The 19,658-nt window shown below is 37.7% G+C and overlaps 2 protein-coding genes across 5 annotated transcripts in view; one reads left to right on the top strand and one right to left on the bottom strand.

Annotated features, from left to right (window-relative positions):
- Positions 1-2,226, bottom strand: part of prpf40a (PRP40 pre-mRNA processing factor 40 homolog A) — a 53,507-nt gene extending 51,281 nt beyond the window's left edge. For all 3 annotated transcript variants that reach the window (XM_052029858.1, XM_052029867.1, XM_052029878.1), the window contains exon 1: positions 2,092-2,226. In XM_052029858.1, the coding sequence (XP_051885818.1) occupies positions 2,092-2,094 (3 nt within the window). In that variant the 5' untranslated portion in view covers positions 2,095-2,226. The remainder of the gene's footprint in view (positions 1-2,091) is intronic.
- Positions 2,227-2,368: 142 nt separating this feature from the next.
- Positions 2,369-18,770, top strand: arl6ip6 (ADP-ribosylation factor-like 6 interacting protein 6). Of its 2 annotated transcripts, XM_052029834.1 has the most exons (5): positions 2,409-2,886; positions 2,985-3,038; positions 3,138-3,270; positions 14,581-14,761; positions 16,470-18,770. In XM_052029834.1, the coding sequence occupies exons 1-4, from the start codon at positions 2,583-2,585 to the stop codon at positions 14,753-14,755; spliced, it is 666 nt and encodes a 221-aa protein (XP_051885794.1). In that variant the 5' UTR covers positions 2,409-2,582; the 3' UTR covers positions 14,756-14,761; positions 16,470-18,770. The 2 variants fall into 2 exon arrangements, with proteins under 2 accessions (XP_051885803.1, XP_051885794.1); XM_052029843.1 differs by lacking the exon at positions 14,581-14,761 and having other exon boundaries at positions 2,369-2,886.
- The last annotated feature ends 888 nt before the right edge of the window (positions 18,771-19,658 follow it).

Here is a 19,658-nt window from a genome sequence, read left to right as displayed (position 1 = left end):
CTGGTCCACCATCTCCCTGATTTGAAGAAACTACATCTTACATGACTGTTGTAAGTCTTACAAAGACGCATACACATTTCTAGAAGCAGATAAAAACAATGCCGGTTACTCACAAATGTCAAAGTTATAGTAATTCTTAGATATTGATAGCAAAAGAACAATGGGAGAAAAATGGGATGTAAATCATGTCAAAATAACGTAGGTGATTACTGAGCAGGACACCTCATGATAAGTTCAATAAACACTGTTTGCATTTTATGCTAATAACTTGGATTCAGGAATACAAATTGGTTACCTTTGCAGATCATCTTGTATATGGATACAAAAGTTTTAGCAGCATGTCATTAATATTTTGTTCAAATCATAGAACTGTATAGAAATCATATCATAGAAAGAGGCTATTTATCCCAAATAAAATGTTGTTCTTCGCCACGAATGAACTAAAGAATCACTGATTTAAACTAAGTAAGAGGTAATTTTAAAACACATCTTGAAGCTGTTGACGAGTGAACTCCAGGGTACAGTAACAGAGGCAAAAACTTGAATTATCTAAGATGCTGCATCAGCAGATTTTGAGAGCCTGTTTAGAATGATAGATGAATTGCTTTCAGAATGTACAATTGTATTTTGAAGAGTACAAATCCACTTTACAGATTTCTATTTGTACTCTATATTTGATGTGTACTCACTTACACTCCAGTGAACCATGAAGTGTTGGCAGTGTACCATTTTTGGTATGATTCCTTGAAGTGGTTATTTGCATTTGACATGTAACAGTATTAATTAATACAACACTTTTAATACAGTGAAATAGTCCCAAGCTACAAAGCTACAATCATTCAACAACGACATCAAGCTAAAAGAGACATTAGAATGCAATAACATAATAAATAGCAGGGCCAGACCATTCAACCCCTTCAGCTTGTTCTACTATTCAATAAGGCCAATTATGACTGATCTTTAACCTTAGATCTGCTTTCCTGCACTAATTTCCACAGCCCTCTTAGGTAAAGAATTCAAAGATTCATAACTTCTGGGTGAAAATTTCTTCTCATCTCAGTCCTGGACGCTTAACTCCTTATTTTGAGACTGTGACCCTTGAACCCAGACACCCAGCATCCACCCTATCAAGCTCTGCAAGAATTTTATATGGTTCGATGAATCATTCTTTTGCTCAACTATGTACATTCAGGCAAGTAAAGCATATTTACAGATTGGTTTTAAAGTCTCCAAGTCTTTAAGAGAGTGATAGAAAGCAGAGATTTATGGTGGAATTCCAGAGTTGGGGGGGATTGGATACCTGCTGACATATGTAATATATATATGGAGTACATAATGGAAACACATATGTACATATACAGTATACGTACATATTATAAATTTTGGCAGTTCAGTACAAGATGTGTATAATTGGGAGTATGCACACAAAGGGTATTACTTTGCATAAGTGTATAGTATTATTACTGCAGATACAATTTATTTTCATCCATTTCAACTTGCCATTAGCTTCATCTTTCATCAATCCAACTCATTTTGAACACAGCATAATCTGCTGCCAAGCTGCAGAGAAGACTGATCTACACACTTGCTTCTTGGACTCCCAGTTTGTGATCAGTACGGGTTATTGCATTCACACTGCGTTGCCAATGTGTACATCGTTTATCAACGGTAAAAGATATTCTACATAGGATTTAAAATGTGCACAGATCTGGCCACAATCAAGTCAAAATGACTCCAAATTATACCTCCATCCCACACATACACATTCACACACCAATATTTTGCTCCATTCATTAACAAGTACACAAAAGCAGCTTGTTAACCCCCTTAGTGCCGCACCCGTCAGGCAGACTGAATTAATGGAAACACCGAGCGGGTAATCGGGGGGGAGGGCTCGAATGCGGCCTCCTCGCTCGCTGCCATCCGCCCGCCTCTACCCACACGCGGCCGTACTTGAGGGTGCCGTGCGGCTCGGCGCAGTCCCGCAGAGGGTGGCCGGGCCCGGCTGCGGCGGGCCTGCGAGCCGAAGCCCGGCCGCTGCCGCTCTCTAACAATGGCCCCGCCGTGCGCACTCGAGGCTGCCGCACTCACCATGTTCTCGCTCCGATCGGCTCAGCTCAGGCTCAGGCTCAGGCTCAGGCTCAGGCTCCGGCTCCGGCTCCGGCTCAGGCTCCGGCGCGGCCCTGACGACGCGCAACAGCAACGCGCGATCCAACTGGCTCAGCGCGACGGCAAGGGTAGAGGCCAAAGGTCGCCGCTGGCTGCGCAACCTAACCTGCAAGCAACCCGCCGCCGACAGCGCTGCGGACTGACTGGCCAATGGGATGGCCGAGCCTCCTCCTGATTGGACAGGAGTCCGTTTGAGTGCTCGGAGGAGGCGCGTCTCTGGGTAGCAAGGATAGGTTGACGTGGAGGCGGCTGCAGCCTGGGGTGAGAGCGGTGCGGCTGAGCTGGAGTCTTCGTGCCTCTCCGGCCGATTCCAGCGCAGCGCTGCCCTGGTAGCATTTACACCGCTTTTCTGGCTTGGGCGCTGCTTTCACCTGTTGTGTTTTGTTCGGAGACACCCCCCCACCTCCTCCTCAATGCCCCGCTTAGTGAAGCGGACCGCGCCCCCCGCCCCGCCTTCCATCGCCGGGGAAGTGGTTGGGGATGAGCTGACCTGCAAGCTGAGGGGAGAGCCGATGGAGGACGATGCGGCCGAGGGTTACACATACACAGAGGTGGTTAATGCTTCTGCGTTGGGCAAAAGCCGGGTGTCGGCGTCGTCGGTGCACGTCAATTCCCGGAGTAAGAAGTGGCCGGCCCGAGTCTGTTCAATGTTGTGTTGCGTCGTGATGTTGACGTTTGTTGCATTTCTTCTGGCAATTGTGTACATTGTCCTCAAAGGTACTGAGTTGTTATACAGTCTAATTCTTCATGGTATCTCTAGTAACTTTGCTACTTTACACAATTGTGATTTATTATGGTTTAAATTGTGGTTACAGATTTACGTTGGGAAAAAGAAAACCGCGAGGGTGATATCAAGACTGGGATTTTGGGTAATTTCTCTTTGAAGTTGATACCTGGTGTGACGTTTGTTTACGTGAGATGCCTGTTTATTGCTGAACAACAATTTATTTCATGTTTATTTCATTCAGGTCTTTGGAGTTCATTAATTTTGGCCTTGATAGCTGGGTTGTCATGTTGCAGTTTCTCATGGACGTTGACTTATTTTGATTCATTTGAACCTGGGATGTTTCCACCAACACCTCTATCACCTGTTCGATTTAGGTAAATCAAGTTTATAATATTTCAAATATGGGTTTTGTATGGGAGTTTTAAGACCAACTTGCTAATTAAATCATACAATTCTAGTACTCCTTGTTAAAAATAGAAGCAGAGCATAATTCAAGACCTGCAAGACTTCCATCACTTCACATTTTCAACGTTTGTGCTTTTGGACCAAGCATCCAGAACGCTCAGAATCACTCTGTTTCCCGTTAGTTTCTTTAGGTTCCCCAAAACCATGTCTCCTAGGACTGTTACAATGTATTAGTTCCAAACCACCTTGAACTGTACTTAATACAAGTGCTGACTTTTGGCTTTTTAATTAAAGAAAAAGGATTGTAGTTCAATGAATTCTACTGGAATATAATTGCAGAGCATTCTAAAAATTGTATCAATGTTTAGGTCAATTAAACCTTTTAATTCATGGGTAAATGGTGCCTATTTCCTGTTAACAGGAATGAGTTTCTGCCCAAGCAAAGTGGAGGCACAGTGGCTGAGTGTATTCCAGATGGACAATAGTTCTGTTTTAATTGTATTTTTTATTTTTAGTTGAACAATCAAAGTGAACAAATGTGAATTATTGAAAGTAAAATGGTCTTAAACAAGAAACTAGTGAGCAATCAGAAGAAATCTTTTCACCAATGATAGAAGTGTTTGCCAAATCTAGAGCCCGTGGATGCTTGTGGGTTAGGATAAAGCATAGAAATAAAGCTCTCATCTAACAGTGGGAGCTTAATTCTGCCGATAGCTTAAAGGATACAGAAAGAACGGGGATGAAGTTGGTTACAAAGGAATTTTGGTAAATTAAGTAGAAGCTTAATATGTTTAAGAAACAATGGGGAAGATGATCTGTAATCAATGAAATATGTCAGTAATTTGGTAGTTGACGATATGGGTATGACATAAATTTTTAGCATTTTCTTCACAATATGGAGAATACTGATGTTGTAGTTCAGTCTGAAAATTTGGATTAAGTAAGTATAATAGAGAAAATATTAAGGGATTTAACATCAAAATAAATGAAGTGTATGTTATAATATTGAGAGAAGCAAGGGAGGAAATACCAGAGACTGATCATAATTTTCCACTCGTCTTTAGCTTCAGGAAAGGTCCTGGAACATTGGGATGCTACTGTTGAAATTTGTAGATCCTAGCAAATTAGCTTTAGTTAATTTTTGGGGTGAAAGGAAGTTGTAAAGCAATATGAAGATGAATAAATAAATTTAGAGAATAGAAGATATTAGGTGTTTTCAAAAAAACCTCTTAATTCTTCCAGTGGAAATAGATTCAGTAAAAGATTAGATGTTAAAGTAGCACCAATTAAAAAGCTAATAAATGACATTGTATTAGAAAAGTCAGGACACGGTGATGAATCTTTTGTAAAACTTAAAAACCTCAGAGTATTATATACGTTATTTGAAGTTTTTTTTTTGAAAAAAGCAAGTTGCAGAATTGGTAAGTTTGTCTGTTTCCAAGGAAAATTGACTATTGATTTAAAAAAAATAGTTGTAGCTTTGGGCTAAGAGATGAGAGTAACATCATTTCATCCTCACCAAATTTCTGTTAGCATTTAAAATTTGGGTGAATTTGTGGGAACAGCAGGTATATGGTATCTGAATTTTTTGCTTTCGGTGAAGTGATTTGGACAAATAGCTGCAAGTTCTGATTTGGACAAATAGCTGCAAGTTCTAATTTGTGCAAAAGCAGAAATCTGTTCATCAGTTGCTTGGACAGTTCCCACCATAAAAGGTCTTTCTACTTAACTGAGGTAGCTACTTATTGTTAGCAAAAGGCACTAAATATTTCTTTAAAGCCTCAAGCACTCCACCATACCTCTAGCCTTTTGGCAGCATCTGTAATTCCTCCCACTTCTGCAGGATTTTCTCTTTCAAATGAGTTGTAATCCACCTTAACATTAATAAAACAATTAAGATGAGAAAGTGGGCTTGGTTGTTAACTTGCCTCCCAAGCATTCACGTGCCATCCAGCTGCATCTGGTCTCTGGTTCCAGAGCTTTAAGTTGCTGAGCAGACCCAATGAGAAAAAAACCATGATTTTCCTTTGACCAAAGAGTTCTTTGTTTTTCATTCCACACTGCTCTTCCAGTAACAGAACTTTTCTGCAAGTTCCTTGGTCAAACCTACCTCTGGCCAAGTTCAGATTGTCTTCCAAGGGCAGGCTACCTTTAACAGAACCATAATTTGGTGAATTATGGAGAGGAGAGGGGGAGGAGGAGGTACAGGAGCCTGAAGACCCACACTCAATGTTTTAGCAACAGCTTATTCCTCTCCACCACCAGATTTCTGAACAGTCTGTGAACACTACCCCATTATTCCTCTTTCGCACTATTTGTTTAGTTTTATAACTTGCAGTAATTTTTATGCCTTGTGCTGTACTTTTTATGCCTTGTGCTGTACTGCTGCCACAAAACACCATTTCATGATACGTCAGTGATAATAAATCTGATTCTGAATTTGGTGTTTTGGGGGGCTTCTGTAAGCCATGCAAGGAGCAAGGAAATGTAACTGAATTATACCATCACCAGTCCTTCATGTTTACTCTGTCTAAATCCTGGAACCCTACCCAACAGCTCTGCCTGGCACCTTCATCAGAAGGACTGCTGCAGTTCAAAAAGACAGCTGAGGCATAGATTCATGTAGTTGGTATGTGTACGTGAGGTAGGAATAAACTACCTGCAGAGATTAAACGAAAATAATAGAAGATTCTAGAAATGGAAATTGAATTTATAAAATGGATTTGCATAGTTTTCCAGACTTGGGATGCAATGATGGTTTTAAGTGCATAACATGAATTCATCTTTTTCTTATTGTATGCTGTCTGGCATCCTGTACACCTACAGTATTTTCTGCATCATGTAAATTAATTTATTATACTTTTACTACCATGATTATTCTAAAACGTGATTTGGAAGCTTGTTTTACAGTGAGTGAATACAGTCATGGTTTGTTCTGAGTTGAATTGTGGGTCATCTAAACTTTCAAATCTATTCAATTTACAGTTATTTTCTGAATGAGCCCTTTATGGTTCAGTAGAGTAAGTCAAATGTTTTTTTTTAATCATTCAAAATTCTGGCTGATTTATTGGTTTTAACATTGTGTGAATTAAAGTCTCTTGAATGTCAATAGATACTTGAATACAATGTTATTACCAGCAATTTATTTATAACTTTGACTTTGCAGCTTTTTTTTAAAAACGTTGCCAGATTTTGTTCAGCTGCCTGAATCAATATTGTATGTCAAAACAATACATATCAAAACTTGTAAAGTTGAATACAAGTAAAATAGTTGATGGGCAGAAGAAATGGATTTTGAAAAATTCACAATCTGTCTCAAATTGGTCTGAATAAACTTGCATCACTTTCAGTTGATTTTAGGTGGGATCTATATTTTCCAGTGTAGAATTTGTTCCAGTACCCAAGAAATTCCAACCAATTTATTAAAAATGGTGTGTGGAGTCTTTTTAAAAATATGTTGATAATTTTAGCCAGATAAATGCAAGTTTCCCTGTGGCTGAAGTCTGATCTGTGAAGTCCAAAGGGAAGCACAGTGGAAAAGTGTCATGGACAGTTTGGAGCCTGAGGGCAGTTTGGATGGTGTGGAAGTAGTGAATTTGAATGTGCAGCTGTGGTGCAGAGATGGTCTTCAGGAATAGGGATCTATTTCCAGATTGGAATGGTGTGGGACTTAAAGGGCGCCTGCAGGCGGCAGTATTTCCATGTGCCTGCTCCCTTGTCCTTTCTGAATGTGTTGTGAATTTGCGAAGAGGAGAGTATTCTATCATACAACGTAAGGGGAGCTGGAGAGTACCAGTTGGCCCCGACTATGCTATTTGATAATTTATTGCTGATCTGCCTCAGACCATTTTGCATGTCTTATCCCTATATCCCATAATTCGACCAATATCTAGAAATCTGTAGCTTCTGCTTTTGAATACAATTGCAGTTTCCACAGTTCTCATTTCAGTTCTTAGTGACTTGTCCTTCTATTTCCTCCCTGTAACAGGCCTCTAAGAATTTTGTATGTTTATGCTCATGACTTGGCCTTTCCACCATCTATAAGGCACATGGGGATTAGCCCTGCAGACTTGTCACTTTCTTTAGGGTTCTTGAAAGTGGTCATATAACCACTATTATGTGGCTGATCCTGTTGGCAATCTGATCAATGATGACCCACATTTTATTGACAGCATCAGCTTTCAGAGACCTGTTTGTTTGTAGTGCTTGGGAGCATTCAGTTTGTTTCGATGGGTCTTTAATTAATGGTGTCCGGGTTATTAATGTGCTGTTAGAACTACTTTGGGCCGCTAATTGCACTGAATCGCATTTGGTGTATCCTGTATTTCTGCTATGCTCATTGTTATCTTGATACAATCCTGCTAGAACTCCGAGATGCATTCACAAAAGTATGATAAAATTGCAAAGAAAAGAATTTTCCTATTTGTACTTCACAGTTAAATCAAATAAAAATCCAAATTAATTTTCTATCAAATCACTAAACTAGAAGTTGACAAATATGATACCAATTTAAAGGGAAATAAATTTCTATTGTAATCTCAGACTGGTTTCACTGAACAAAGAATTGTAGTGCTTGAAATGTATTAAACAAATTTTTGTTTTGACAGATTATTATAAATACCATTCTATATTTGTCTACCTGGACTCTATAAATTTTTTAAATTAAACATACACCATACACACTTTGCCAAATGTATCTCTAGAAATGCAAAATGGAAAAATAAACCTTAACATACGAAGCATTCACTCAGAAATAATGTCGCTTAATGGCTGAGGTACTTGGAAGTTGCAGTGGTTTTCACTTTTAGTGGGTAAATGCTATATTGGTTAATGTAATTTTCAGTAAAATATTTGTGATCTAATAAATCAGGCTCTATTGCATTTGTGACTTTCAGGGGCATTAATGTCACCCTGATGTACAATTTAAGTTACTGATATATGAACAGAAAATCTCAAGGGAGAAATAATTAATGTTTCTGGTTTGTAAACTTTCCTCAGAAGTAGGACATTTTACAGATATAAGCAATTTTTAAGTGGGAACTAGTAGGGGGAGGTGAATTGAAAAAGACAAAGATGTGTGATAGGTTGGAAGGCAGGATTGACTAAATTGTTTTATTTTTAAAATGATGGTGCAAGAGGGTGGCAATTGAATAAGTAGTAACATATGGGTCTAGAGAAGTTTTAATGGGAATGGTTGAATCATAACCAGTACCTGTTATCCAAAGAAATAGAGCACTGCTCATCTGAAATTGAACTGTGTTTTGACTCAAAAAAAAAAATTATTACTGAATAATATAGTTAGTGCCATCAGTTTAGATCCTGGTAAGTGGCATGCATTTTTATTTGGTTATTGTTAATGCTACTGGGTAAATTAAAGCAAGATGTGTAATAGCTATGCTTGTACCACAAGATGGTGCTTTTTCACTGTAGTACTTGAGTGATACTTCCAAAGCATACAGGTGACCTCCCCCTGCCCCCTCCAACCCCAGTGTAATGGCCATTCAGGTAATGGAAATTTACCTTTGCAGAATTTGCATCACTACCCAAAAATTTGAAATGTGGAATAAAATTTTCACACTCAGAACTTGTGGGGCAAAACAAGTAAATTATTTTCTCCCCACATGTTTCTTGAGGCATGTGCAGATGACATGGCTTCAGGTTATGGAAAATCAAGATTTGAACTATTTTCTAGGAATGCAACTTCCCTGTAACATGGACCTCGCCTATACTTCATATTTCAGCTTTTCAGAAACTTGAATTAAATTATATCAGTGTAGAATTTTTCCTTTCTTCAACTAATGGAGCATAACCAAAACTGACAGCTTTAAATTCTCTTGCTCTTGAGTCTATGCCAGCTCTGTGAGCACACCCAAGAGCCTCATTTTCCCCCAATAATTCCCCTTATTCTCTCTTGCATACCCATCAACTACCCACTGATTCTCTTGCCACCCAACTACACTGGAGGTAATTTACAGTAGCCCATTAACTTATCAGTACATCTTTGGAATGTGAGAGAAACCCCATGTAGACATAGAACATGCAAACTCCACGTGGACAGCACCAGAGATCATGATTGAACCCATGTCTCTGGAACTGTGTAGCTTTAATGGACAAAATTGTTATTGCTACAGATTAGTGATACTGAGAACCAACTCTTGAAAATATTGCACCTTTCATGTTGAATCCGCTCCAGAGCAGGAAATATTACGTAGCCAAAGGAATGTTCAACACTTAAGATGGCACATTTGACTGACAGCTTAAGGAACTGATTGTTAAAACTGGAAAAGCTTGCATGCAGTCTTGCTTTCTTTTGTCCTACCCTCCCTCCGTCCCTCCATTTTTGTTTCTGGTACCTTGCTTCTATTTCCTGCCCCAATAAAGGACTGGCAATTCCCAACAAAAACAATTTGGAAAAATCGTTTACAATCCAGCTAGCATTGATCTCCAGCAAAAAAAAAATCAGCATTAAATAATTTTTGCCAGACAGATACCAATAAAGATAGCTTATCTTAGCTGTCAGGTATGAGATAAAATCAACTGTCTTTTTAAATTGCCAGATAGAAAATGGTGCCACCACAGCAGTTCCAGACACTTCATTGCATCCACCCCAGAGAATTTGTCTTTTGAAACCTGAAATAAGAATGGAAAATGCTGGAAGTATTTAGTTGGTCAGGCAGCATCTATGGAGGTGACTTTTCATTGAAACTTGGAGAAAGTCAGAGGTGAATCCTAAGTATAAAACTTGTTCTTCTAGGATTTATTTCCAGTTCTGAGCAATTGCATCAGAAGTATAAATATTCTGTTTTTAATTTCACAGATGCAGCCTGCTTTTGAGTATTTCCTGTACTTCCTGCTTTAATTGCATATCTACCACACTTTTCTGTATTTCAGATGCTGGACTAATTATGCCTTCGAATTCCCCAATTCCTCTGTTTGTGGTGTTGAACATTTATCATAAAATATTTGGGCTAACTGTCAACTTTTCTGAAAAGTGTTTTCCACACAGTAAATTTCATTTTAGCTGACATAACAATTAGTTATCCAAACTGAGTTCGATGAAAAGAAAAATAGAGTTGGAATTGCTGGTTAATTATGGAACTGATGATTGATGTTTTAGCTGTTGTTTATTCCTCACAATATCAGCTGAGAAACATTCAATGCATTGAACAGCTTTATGAAGTATGACTCTAAGAACTGGCAGGCACAAACTTTTGATAGTCTTATTATCTAGTGCTGGCAGAGGGGATTATTTTGTCTACATGTGTAGCATCTTGAGTACATTTTGTAGAAGTGTAGATCCAACATCTTGCACAGTTAATCCTCTTTGAAAACATTGTAATTTAATGCATTTTGGTGGATGTTATACTCGCTAATTGAAGCTCCTTTTGTTGATTTGTACTTTAAAATCATGGGTAAATTTAAAATAGGCAGTCTTAAAAATTAAAACATGTAAATATGCAGAAGTATATTTGGTGAAGTTTCCAACCTGTCCTCTATTACCAAAGCCTGAATAAATCTCCCAAGAGGGTAAACTTCACATGGGATACTGAACAAAGCTGATTCTCAGTGGCATTAATATTAATTACTTGTTACTGCTAAGTTGAGTAAAGTGTAAGAGTATAATCTCTTGCATATCAATTTTATCTAGGGATCTTGATTCTTTCCTATGTACATTTCATATCTGGGAATTGTAAAATGTAAAGTGTGTTCTGTTTTACTGGTTAATCTTTCAGACATGCATTCAGTTTTAATCGCACATGGAGAGCAAAAGATGTAGCTCAATTAGTGTTAATGATATTGCATGTCTGCAGCTTTGACAATTGCAGAACTAGGCAATTCTGTTTACAATTGACGTAAACAGTTTGTGTAATCCCTTTACTATATTTACATCTCCTTATTAAATGTTTCAGTTTTGAATTTGAATTTCCTGAGATTATTTTAGCCCTCCTTAGATTTGTCCATTGATGAATCTCAAAGCTCTAAACTGTCCCTGTCCAAGTAAAGACTTCTGTAAGTGTGCATGAATAAGCAAAAAAAAGCACTCTAATTTTTTTATCTGTGGACTATTAGTATCTTTAAAATTGAAATGGACTCAAAAAATGTGAATAATACAACTGTTGTCTTAGTGTAATAGTTGCATATGGCCAGGTGTTATCATCACCACACTGTGTTCATTGCATTTGTGAAGAGTGGAATAACACAGAGGATGAGTAGGGTATCACTGACAATAACTTCAAGATTTCCACATTTTTAACACCAGGAGTCTCTGTCAGTTTTGTTTTGTGATGACCACAAATTTTGGGCCATAAATTTAGCTGCAAGTCTAACCTCAATACTAAACTAAATAATAAAGGTTTCAGCTCATGAAAATGATTTGAGTGAATGACCTTTTGAGTTGTAAATAATTTTGATGCTTTAAAAAAAGTTGTCAGAAGAGAAATTTTTATCTTATTTGCAGGAAATCCATTTGAGAACTGTCCCACACAGTAGTTCCTTAAGGCCTACAGTTAGCTGAATAACAAATAAAGAGCAAATCACCATTTGATGAACCAATTGTGCTGGAATATGCATTAGCCCCAAGGAGATGGGTTTGATATTTGCCGGTTGGAGGTCATTTTGTGTCCCTGGCAATTTTATTCTTTAAGTTGACATCTATCCTTTTGTCTTATGTGATACTTTTTGTATGAAGTCCCTGTTTTATCTCTGGTAGACTTCTCATGAATGTATTACAACAGGTTTTTACTGAAAAGGTCAGACATTATTTTCCAGTCATACCTTGAAATAAACATTGAACAAATAATGAATTATTTGAATTTTATTTGTAGTAAATGGTATGAAGAATATTTAAGGACTTTGAGTTGTGATGTGGGGGGGGGTGGGGTGGGTAGCAAATAGAGCAAATTACTTTTGATTCTCCTGCAACAAGCTGCAGGTTACTTGGTTCATTTTAAATGAATGTTCCATTGACTATGACCAGAAATATTTGTGGAAAATACCTCTAATTCACAAAACATTTTTTTGTTTCTAAACTTTATCAAGTGGCAGAAGATCTCTTGTGGCAATCCACATTCTTCACAGTTTTTCTGAAATTTGGTGCTGAAATGTAGCACTTCAGCAATTTCACTGTTTCCTAAATAACCTTTGAGGTAAAAGGGGAACAGCCTGAGAATACTGAAGCCATTCATAGTATGTGGATGTTGTTGACAAAAACAGCAATTGTTGTCCATCGAGTTGGTAGTGTTTCCCAATCTGCAGTGGGGATCCCCACTTCTCATATTGGAGGGAAGGTCATTGATGAAACAGCTGAAGATGCTTGGGCCTAGACCACTGGCCTGAGCAACTCTTGCAGTGATGTCTTGGTTCTGGAACCTAATACAGGCAACTGCCATCATTTGGGCTAGTATGATCACAGTCAAGAGTTTTCTCCCTTGATTTCAGAAACTGGGTTCATTTCAAAAAAAAAAGCTTGGAATACTCGGACAGCAAGGTGAAAAGGGCATTTTTTTTTTGCATATTTTGTAAATTCCTTCAGATTATTATTTCTTTCCTAGGCAATTACACGGCTCCCAGAGCAGTTGTTGGGTCATAATTTGTGGTGAAGGCAATCATGGTAGTACCATTTTCTGCTGAACTGCGATATTTGTTTTCCCTAGAAGCTTCATAGTTCTGTACCTAACTTCTTAGAATTTGCCAAGAAAGGAGAACTTGGAGTGAAAATATACTTCTGCAGCTGATTATATTAATTGGAACAAATCTTACCTTAAAGTAAATGTGTATTTTAGTCTTGAAATGTGCCAAGATTTTATCTTTGTACTTCAAAGATTGAACTTCTAATTGCATTGAACAGTCAGACCATCCTTGCAGTATGACAAATGAAATTAGATTGAATCAATTGTAGCAAGTACAACAGCTTGTCCAGCTGCGTGAACATTTGGCAAGATTTAATGCTGTAGTACTGTAGCTACCTAAAGCCTGTCTAACATTTGCGTAAATGCATTCTCTATTTGGAATCATTGTAATCTCCGCAGACAATCCTTGTATAACCTTATTGTACTGCAGTGGCTTTTCTGTTTCTTTTAAGAATATCTAACTTTCACAGTTTGGTTTGTTGGAACATAAATAAGGTGCAATAAAAATTAATTGTTGGAGATACTCAACTGATCAAGCAGCATCTAAAATTGCTGGAAACGTTCAGCAGGTCATGCAGCATCAGTGGAAAAGAACAGTTACTGTTTCCAGTTGACTGCTTTGTGATATGCAAGCAGAATTGTGCATGCTAAGTTTTCATTCTATTACTGGTTTGTGACCTAATGTAATTCAATTATTTAGGTTTGAGAAAAATATAAATTCTGCTCATTGTTTCTATTCTTGTGTTTAGCAATTGTTCACAGTTCACATTGACAGAAATTGTTCCTTTTTGTTTTATTTCACTTGGGATCATTTTACAAGCTAATTTGAGATTACACCAGAATCTTAATTCCCACAAAGCTTTTGTAAACTATAATGCAATTCCAATGGATGAAACACTGTACTGCATGACTGATCAATATGAAATCTCTATTTTCCACAAAATAAGTGTATTTTTTGTATCTTTTGCACAAAATTGTGAATCTCAAATTAGTCTAAAATGCCTATGTTAAAGTATGGCAAAATAAAGGAAGTTGACAAATAAATGTTGCTGACTTGTGTCAGTGTAAAGTGGTTTGGTGGCATAGCAGTGAAATGCCAAAGGCATTGCATTGCACTGCACTTCTGAGTTGGGATGGTGCATTGGCTGGAACTTGTTCCACACCAAATATAATATTCACTTGCCATATGGGCTTTGTTTCTTAGAAATAAAGTAAATTGCATGTAACTAGTATTTATTATGGTTGTGCTGCTATTTCGTTGTAAACTAAAATTTTTAATACAAATAATTATAGTTCTAGTTTGTTTTGTAGACATGCAGAAATGTAATTTTCAGGTAATTTTTATCACAGTAAATTTTCTTCAGCAATCAGCATATTGGCTAAGGTATAAAATAAACATTCCACCATTTTTTGGAGTGCAATTAAGTTTTCTGAAAGTAAGTATTGTTTTCTTGTGGTTGCTCCTCACAATCCACATTTGGTAAGTAAATGATGCAAGCAATCTTAATGGAGTTATGGTGGAAAGAAAATATCACAACTAAAATGGTTTTGTCACAAGCATCTTTGTTTTGTATTGTTTTAGATTAGATAAGATATCCTTGTTAGTCACATGTACATCAAAACACACAGTGAAATGCATCTTTTGTGTAGAGTGTTCTGGGGGCAGCCCGCAAGTGTCGCCACACTTCTGGTGCCAACATACCGTGCCCACAGCTTCCTAACCCGTACGTCTTTGGAATGTGGGAGGAAACCGGAGCACCTGGAGGAAACCCACGCAGACACAGGGAGAACGTACAAACTCCTTACAGACAGCGGCTGGAATTGAACCCAGGTTGCTGGCACCGTAATAGCATTACGTTAACCGCTGTTGGCTTTTTAATTTGTTGAGTTCTGATTGTTAGTAAAAATCAATGAATTTCAAACTGAACATAAAAATAGTGTCATTCTCCAAATTACTTTGAGGCATCTTTTCAGTTAGCAAGGCAAGTATATATTTACTGTAAGTATAAAGGGTGTCTGTATATATTCAACTTTAGTGTCTAACCAATTTCTGATAGTTGTGCTATATGGTGATGTTGAATGTTTTCCTTGTCAGTTGTCAAATATCTGCTCTGCACATTATCTAATTTGCCAGTGTTCATGACTGTCAAAGTCTTAATTTTTGACACCTTTGAGTTTTTTTTTGTGGATGTAGATAAAAGGGGAACAGGTGGATAGGTAATATTTTAGATTTTGAAAAGGCGTTTGATAACATCCATGGAAGGTTATTGCATAACAGTGTGACACAGTGATGCACCAGGGATCCAGGTTCAATCCTGACTGTGTGTGGAGTTTGTATGTTCTTCCTGTGACTGCTTGTGTTCCCTTCCTCCAGCTGCTCTGTTTTCCAGAGAGGTGCTGGGTAATTGGTTAATTGGCCCCTGTAAATTGCCACTAGTTTGTTGATTGGTGGAATCTGGGGAGAGTTGATGAGAATATAGGGAGAATTTTGAAAGAAATATTAACGTGGGACCTGTATAAATGAGTGTTTGATAGATGTTGTGGAGTTAGTGAGCTGAACTGTCTCTTTGACTTTGAGGTATTAGCTCACAAAGTTGGGGTTATTGTACTATCGTGGATAGAAGATTTGGTTAGCAGACAAAGCATAACATAGGATTGTTTTCAGGTTGCCAGTTAATGCAGTTATCCAAGGATAGGTGCTCAGGCATTACAGTTGCTTCCTTCATCCAAATCATCAATCATGCTTGCTTATTGATTGATGGAAAACTAAGCTGGGGAGGAACAAGCAAAACAGATTAAGAGATATAAACAGGCGAGTTGGTAGAAGTAGTGTAATGTGGGGAAAATGTGAAGATACTTCGAAATAAAAACTAAAATTTAAATCTAACCTGCTGCAAACTTTTTAAAGTTGGGTAGTTTTGTTGTAATTGTTAGCAGACTATCTACAGCTGGGAAGACTTGACTACTTCTGAAGTGATGATTACTGCATTGATTCAATAACTTGTTAGATGATCTAAATGTGAAGAATGAAAAAGGCCAAAGTAGCTGGGTGCAGTAAGCAGACCAAGTTAAAGGAAGAAACTCCCACCATTCCCAGACATCTAATTCTGCTAGATTGATGAGAAAGTGACCAACAACTAAGCTTAACCACTTAACTAATTGAAGCTTCTCCATGAACATTTTTGATGTCCTGGTTGAATGATATTTTTGCAATAATGAAGTTTGAAATTAAATCCAAGTTCAATATTATCTGAAGGATTGTGGCAATTTTTGTACCCATTGGGGTACTTGAACTTGATTTTTAACCATTGACTAAACTGACTTTACTAAAGTTAATGAGGCAAGATTTGAAATAAACCAGAATTCCTAGATATAAAGTACTGATAATTGCACTTTGAGTTGTAAGAAATATTGCTGTTGTAGAAATGTCAGAGTTCTTAGATTGCATGTTGGTAACTCCTGCCATGGTTTGAATGTTTATTGTTTTTGCACGCTTTGAAAATTTAGTTGATAAATAACTTCTAGATTTTCTTTTTCAGGAAATTAACAGGTCATTCATTCCATATGGGCTACAATATGGCAATCCTCAATGGCATCACTACAGCTCTGGCTGTAATTTGGTGGTTCGCCTGAAGTCACCTTTTCCTTTATCGAAAACGAATACTGATCTTTATCTAGATAAGCAAGCTTTTGCCTGAAAACAGTGACACTTATGAAGATGGTGGGATATAAAGATACCTGTTTATTTTTAAATTCATTTAACTCCAAGATAAACTTTATTGATCTGTTAACTTTAGTTTGAGGATTTATATTTTATTATTATTATTGGCTAGTTTCCTAAAATTGCAGTTTTAAACCTTTTATGTTGAACATGCTATTAGTTTTGTTGGACATTATATTTTTATTGCTAATTTGTAATTGGTTAACAATACAACAATTCAGGAATGTGATATTCTGTACTCTGTCCACTACTATTAAAAGTAGGTGGAGTTGGACAATTTAAATGCATTAAATTTTGTTTCATAGTTGACTGGGGGGGGGAACTAATTTTTTCTAATTAATTTAATGAATTTATTTGATAAATTTGACAGGGAAATTGATGTGTTGCAAAAATTGACATTTTGCCTTTTTCCTGTTTCCTTAGTTGCATCAATGGCTGTTAATATCTTTTACAGATGCATTCTGTTTTGAAAATGGCAATCTGACTTGAATATTAAGTTGTCGCCTTAAAATTCTTTGTAGACTTCTACATAACTTTTGTATTTTCATGTCTTCGGCAGAAGAATGCTCTTACTTTTCACTTTCTTATTTCGGGTCCTCTATCACTCTTGGATTGTTTCCTGTTGCAGGCAGGTCCATTGTTGGCATATCGAAAGTATAGCCCCATATGATTGTTGGGGAATATCTGAGACCCAAGTTTGGGAGAGGGAAAACTGGGATGGACAATGAATGTGTGGAAATACAAGTGGCTGAAGAAAGTTTTTTTTTTCCCTTAAGTGATCTCCGTGCTATTCTGAGCAGTTGAGGTGACAACAGCTTTTATGATGCAATAAAACTTTGAAGATTCACTGTCCCATTACCTTGAATTGCATTGGTTTGACTTCAAGTGCACTGGGGACACTGTTCCACACTCATTTTGAACACACTGGGGTTCACTGGAAATGTATTACTCCATATCATAAAGTTAGTTAAAAAGTATGGTATATTAATAGGAGTATCAATAGTTGGAAAATCTGCCAGTCTGAGGATCACTGATATTTTTGAACAGATAGTAGATATGGTAAGAATAAATTTGACACAGGAAATAAATTTATGAGCCTGTAGTTGTGACTTGATGCATATAATCATACCTGCTACAGTGACATTTTATAAGGAGAAAAAACTAAAATATTTGCTGCTAATCCCAGTGTTATTAAACTTCTGTATTCATATTAATATAAATTTTATTGTGGCACATTCACATTGATTTGAGATGTAGTGATATTGATCTCGTGCTATTCAGTCAAATCACTGACTCTAAAGACTACTAAAATTGGAAATCATTTGTTTATCAATTGAGTAAGATTAAAGAATTGTAAATGGATTTGCTTTTTATTTGTTTTAGTATGACAAAATTTGTTTTTTCAAATAATAAATCCCATTGTCTTTTGATATTTTAAAAGATGACTTCCTTTCTGGAGATACGAGACTACAAATGCTGGAATCTGGAGCAACAAACAATCTGGTGGAGAAACTCAGTGGGTCGAGCAGAATTTGTAAGGGGGGGGGGGAGGGTGGATTTGTTGACAGTTTGGGTTGAGACCCTGGTGCAAAATGTCAACAATTCCTTTTTTTCCCCCAAAAAAAGATGCTGCTTGACCTACTGAGCTTCTTCACCAGATTGTTTGTTGCATCCTCTTTGTAAATGGCTATAAAATCTATTTTTTAAAAGCTGAAATATTTTGCATTTTTGAGATCTGCATTCATTGCTATTCATCACCACTGTCAGAACAGAGTTAGTTCAGGTCTTGAGATTGATATTTCAGGGACTTCAAGCAGTAGTTGAATTGATGTTTGTCATAAAGTAGCCAGGTACCAGTTGAAAGTAGTAATAAAAAAAAACTGGACTCTTTCTGTGATTTCCTTAGATGTAACACAAGAAACATTTTTATAAACTAATTATTACAATTACGAATTCAGTGGGACTCTTTTTAAATTTGATATTTTGCAAGTCAAATATTTTATTAACTTCATAAGGAATATTGTTACTGATTGAAGCTCACTTGTAATGAATGTACAGAATTGCTATGATCTTGAATGTTTGTTTCAACTTCTATTAAAGCTGATTTGCTTCCATTTAATTGGGTCTTAATTTATTATTTTGGGCAAAGTGAAAGGAAAGAGGATGAGTTGATAATCTTGTCTTTGCACTCAAAGTTGATTTCCTATTATGTTGGAATCATACCTAGCACAAAGGAAGATGGTTGTGATGTTTTGAGCAAAATCATCTCAGCCACAGACCATCTCTGCAGAAGTTCCTCAGGGTAGTGTTCTTGGCTCAATCATCTTCAGCTGCTTCATCAATGATGTCCCTTCAATCATAAGTTCAGAAATAGAAGTGCTTACTGAAGATTGTACAGTATTCAGCACCATGTATTACACCTCAGATAAGGAAGCAGTTCACATCCAAATACAGCAAGACCTGGATAATATCCCCACCTGGGCTGGTAGATGGCAAATAACATTCATGCCAGCCAATGACTATGTACAAGAGAAAATCCATCTATCAGCACTCTCCTCCTTCCTTTCCTCCTCCTCCTTCCTTTCCTCCTCCTCCTCCTCTCCTCCTCCTCCTTCCTCTCCTCCTCCTTCCTCTCCTCCTCCTTCCTCCTCCTCCTTCCTTTCCTCCTCCTCCTCCTCCTTCCTTTCCTCCTCCTCCTCCTCCTTCCTTTCCTCCTCCTCCTCCTCCTTCCTTTCCTCCTCCTCCTCCTCCTTCCTTTCCTCCTCCTCCTCCTCCTTCCTTTCCTCCTCCTCCTCCTCCTTCCTTTCCTCCTCCTCCTCCTCCTTCCTATCCTCCTCCTCCTCCTCCTTCCTTTCCTCCTCCTCCTCCTCCTTCCTTTCCTCCTCCTCCTCCTCCTTCCTTTCCTCCTCCTCCTCCTCCTTCCTTTCCTCCTCCTCCTCCTCCTTCCTTTCCTCCTCCTCCTCCTCCTTCCTTTCCTCCTCCTCCTCCTCCTTCCTTTCCTCCTCCT

The sequence above is a fragment of the Pristis pectinata genome, chromosome 1 (assembly GCF_009764475.1).
Source record: "Pristis pectinata isolate sPriPec2 chromosome 1, sPriPec2.1.pri, whole genome shotgun sequence".
Lineage (NCBI taxonomy): Eukaryota > Metazoa > Chordata > Chondrichthyes > Rhinopristiformes > Pristidae > Pristis > Pristis pectinata.
This window is presented reverse-complemented; position numbering and strand designations above follow the sequence as displayed.

What these genes read in the sequence shown, in the direction of transcription:
- arl6ip6 (XM_052029834.1), top strand. Translation starts at nt 2,583, where the DNA reads ATGCCCCGCTTAGTGAAGCGGACCGCGCCCCCCGCCCCGCCTTCCATC. An exon ending in TATCAAGACTGGGATTTTGG is followed by an intron (nt 3,039 to 3,137) that starts GTAATTTCTCTT and finishes TATTTCATTCAG; the next exon opens with GTCTTTGGAGTTCATTAATT. An exon ending in CTATCACCTGTTCGATTTAG is followed by an intron (nt 3,271 to 14,580) that starts GTAAATCAAGTT and finishes TCTTTTGTGTAG; the next exon opens with AGTGTTCTGGGGGCAGCCCG.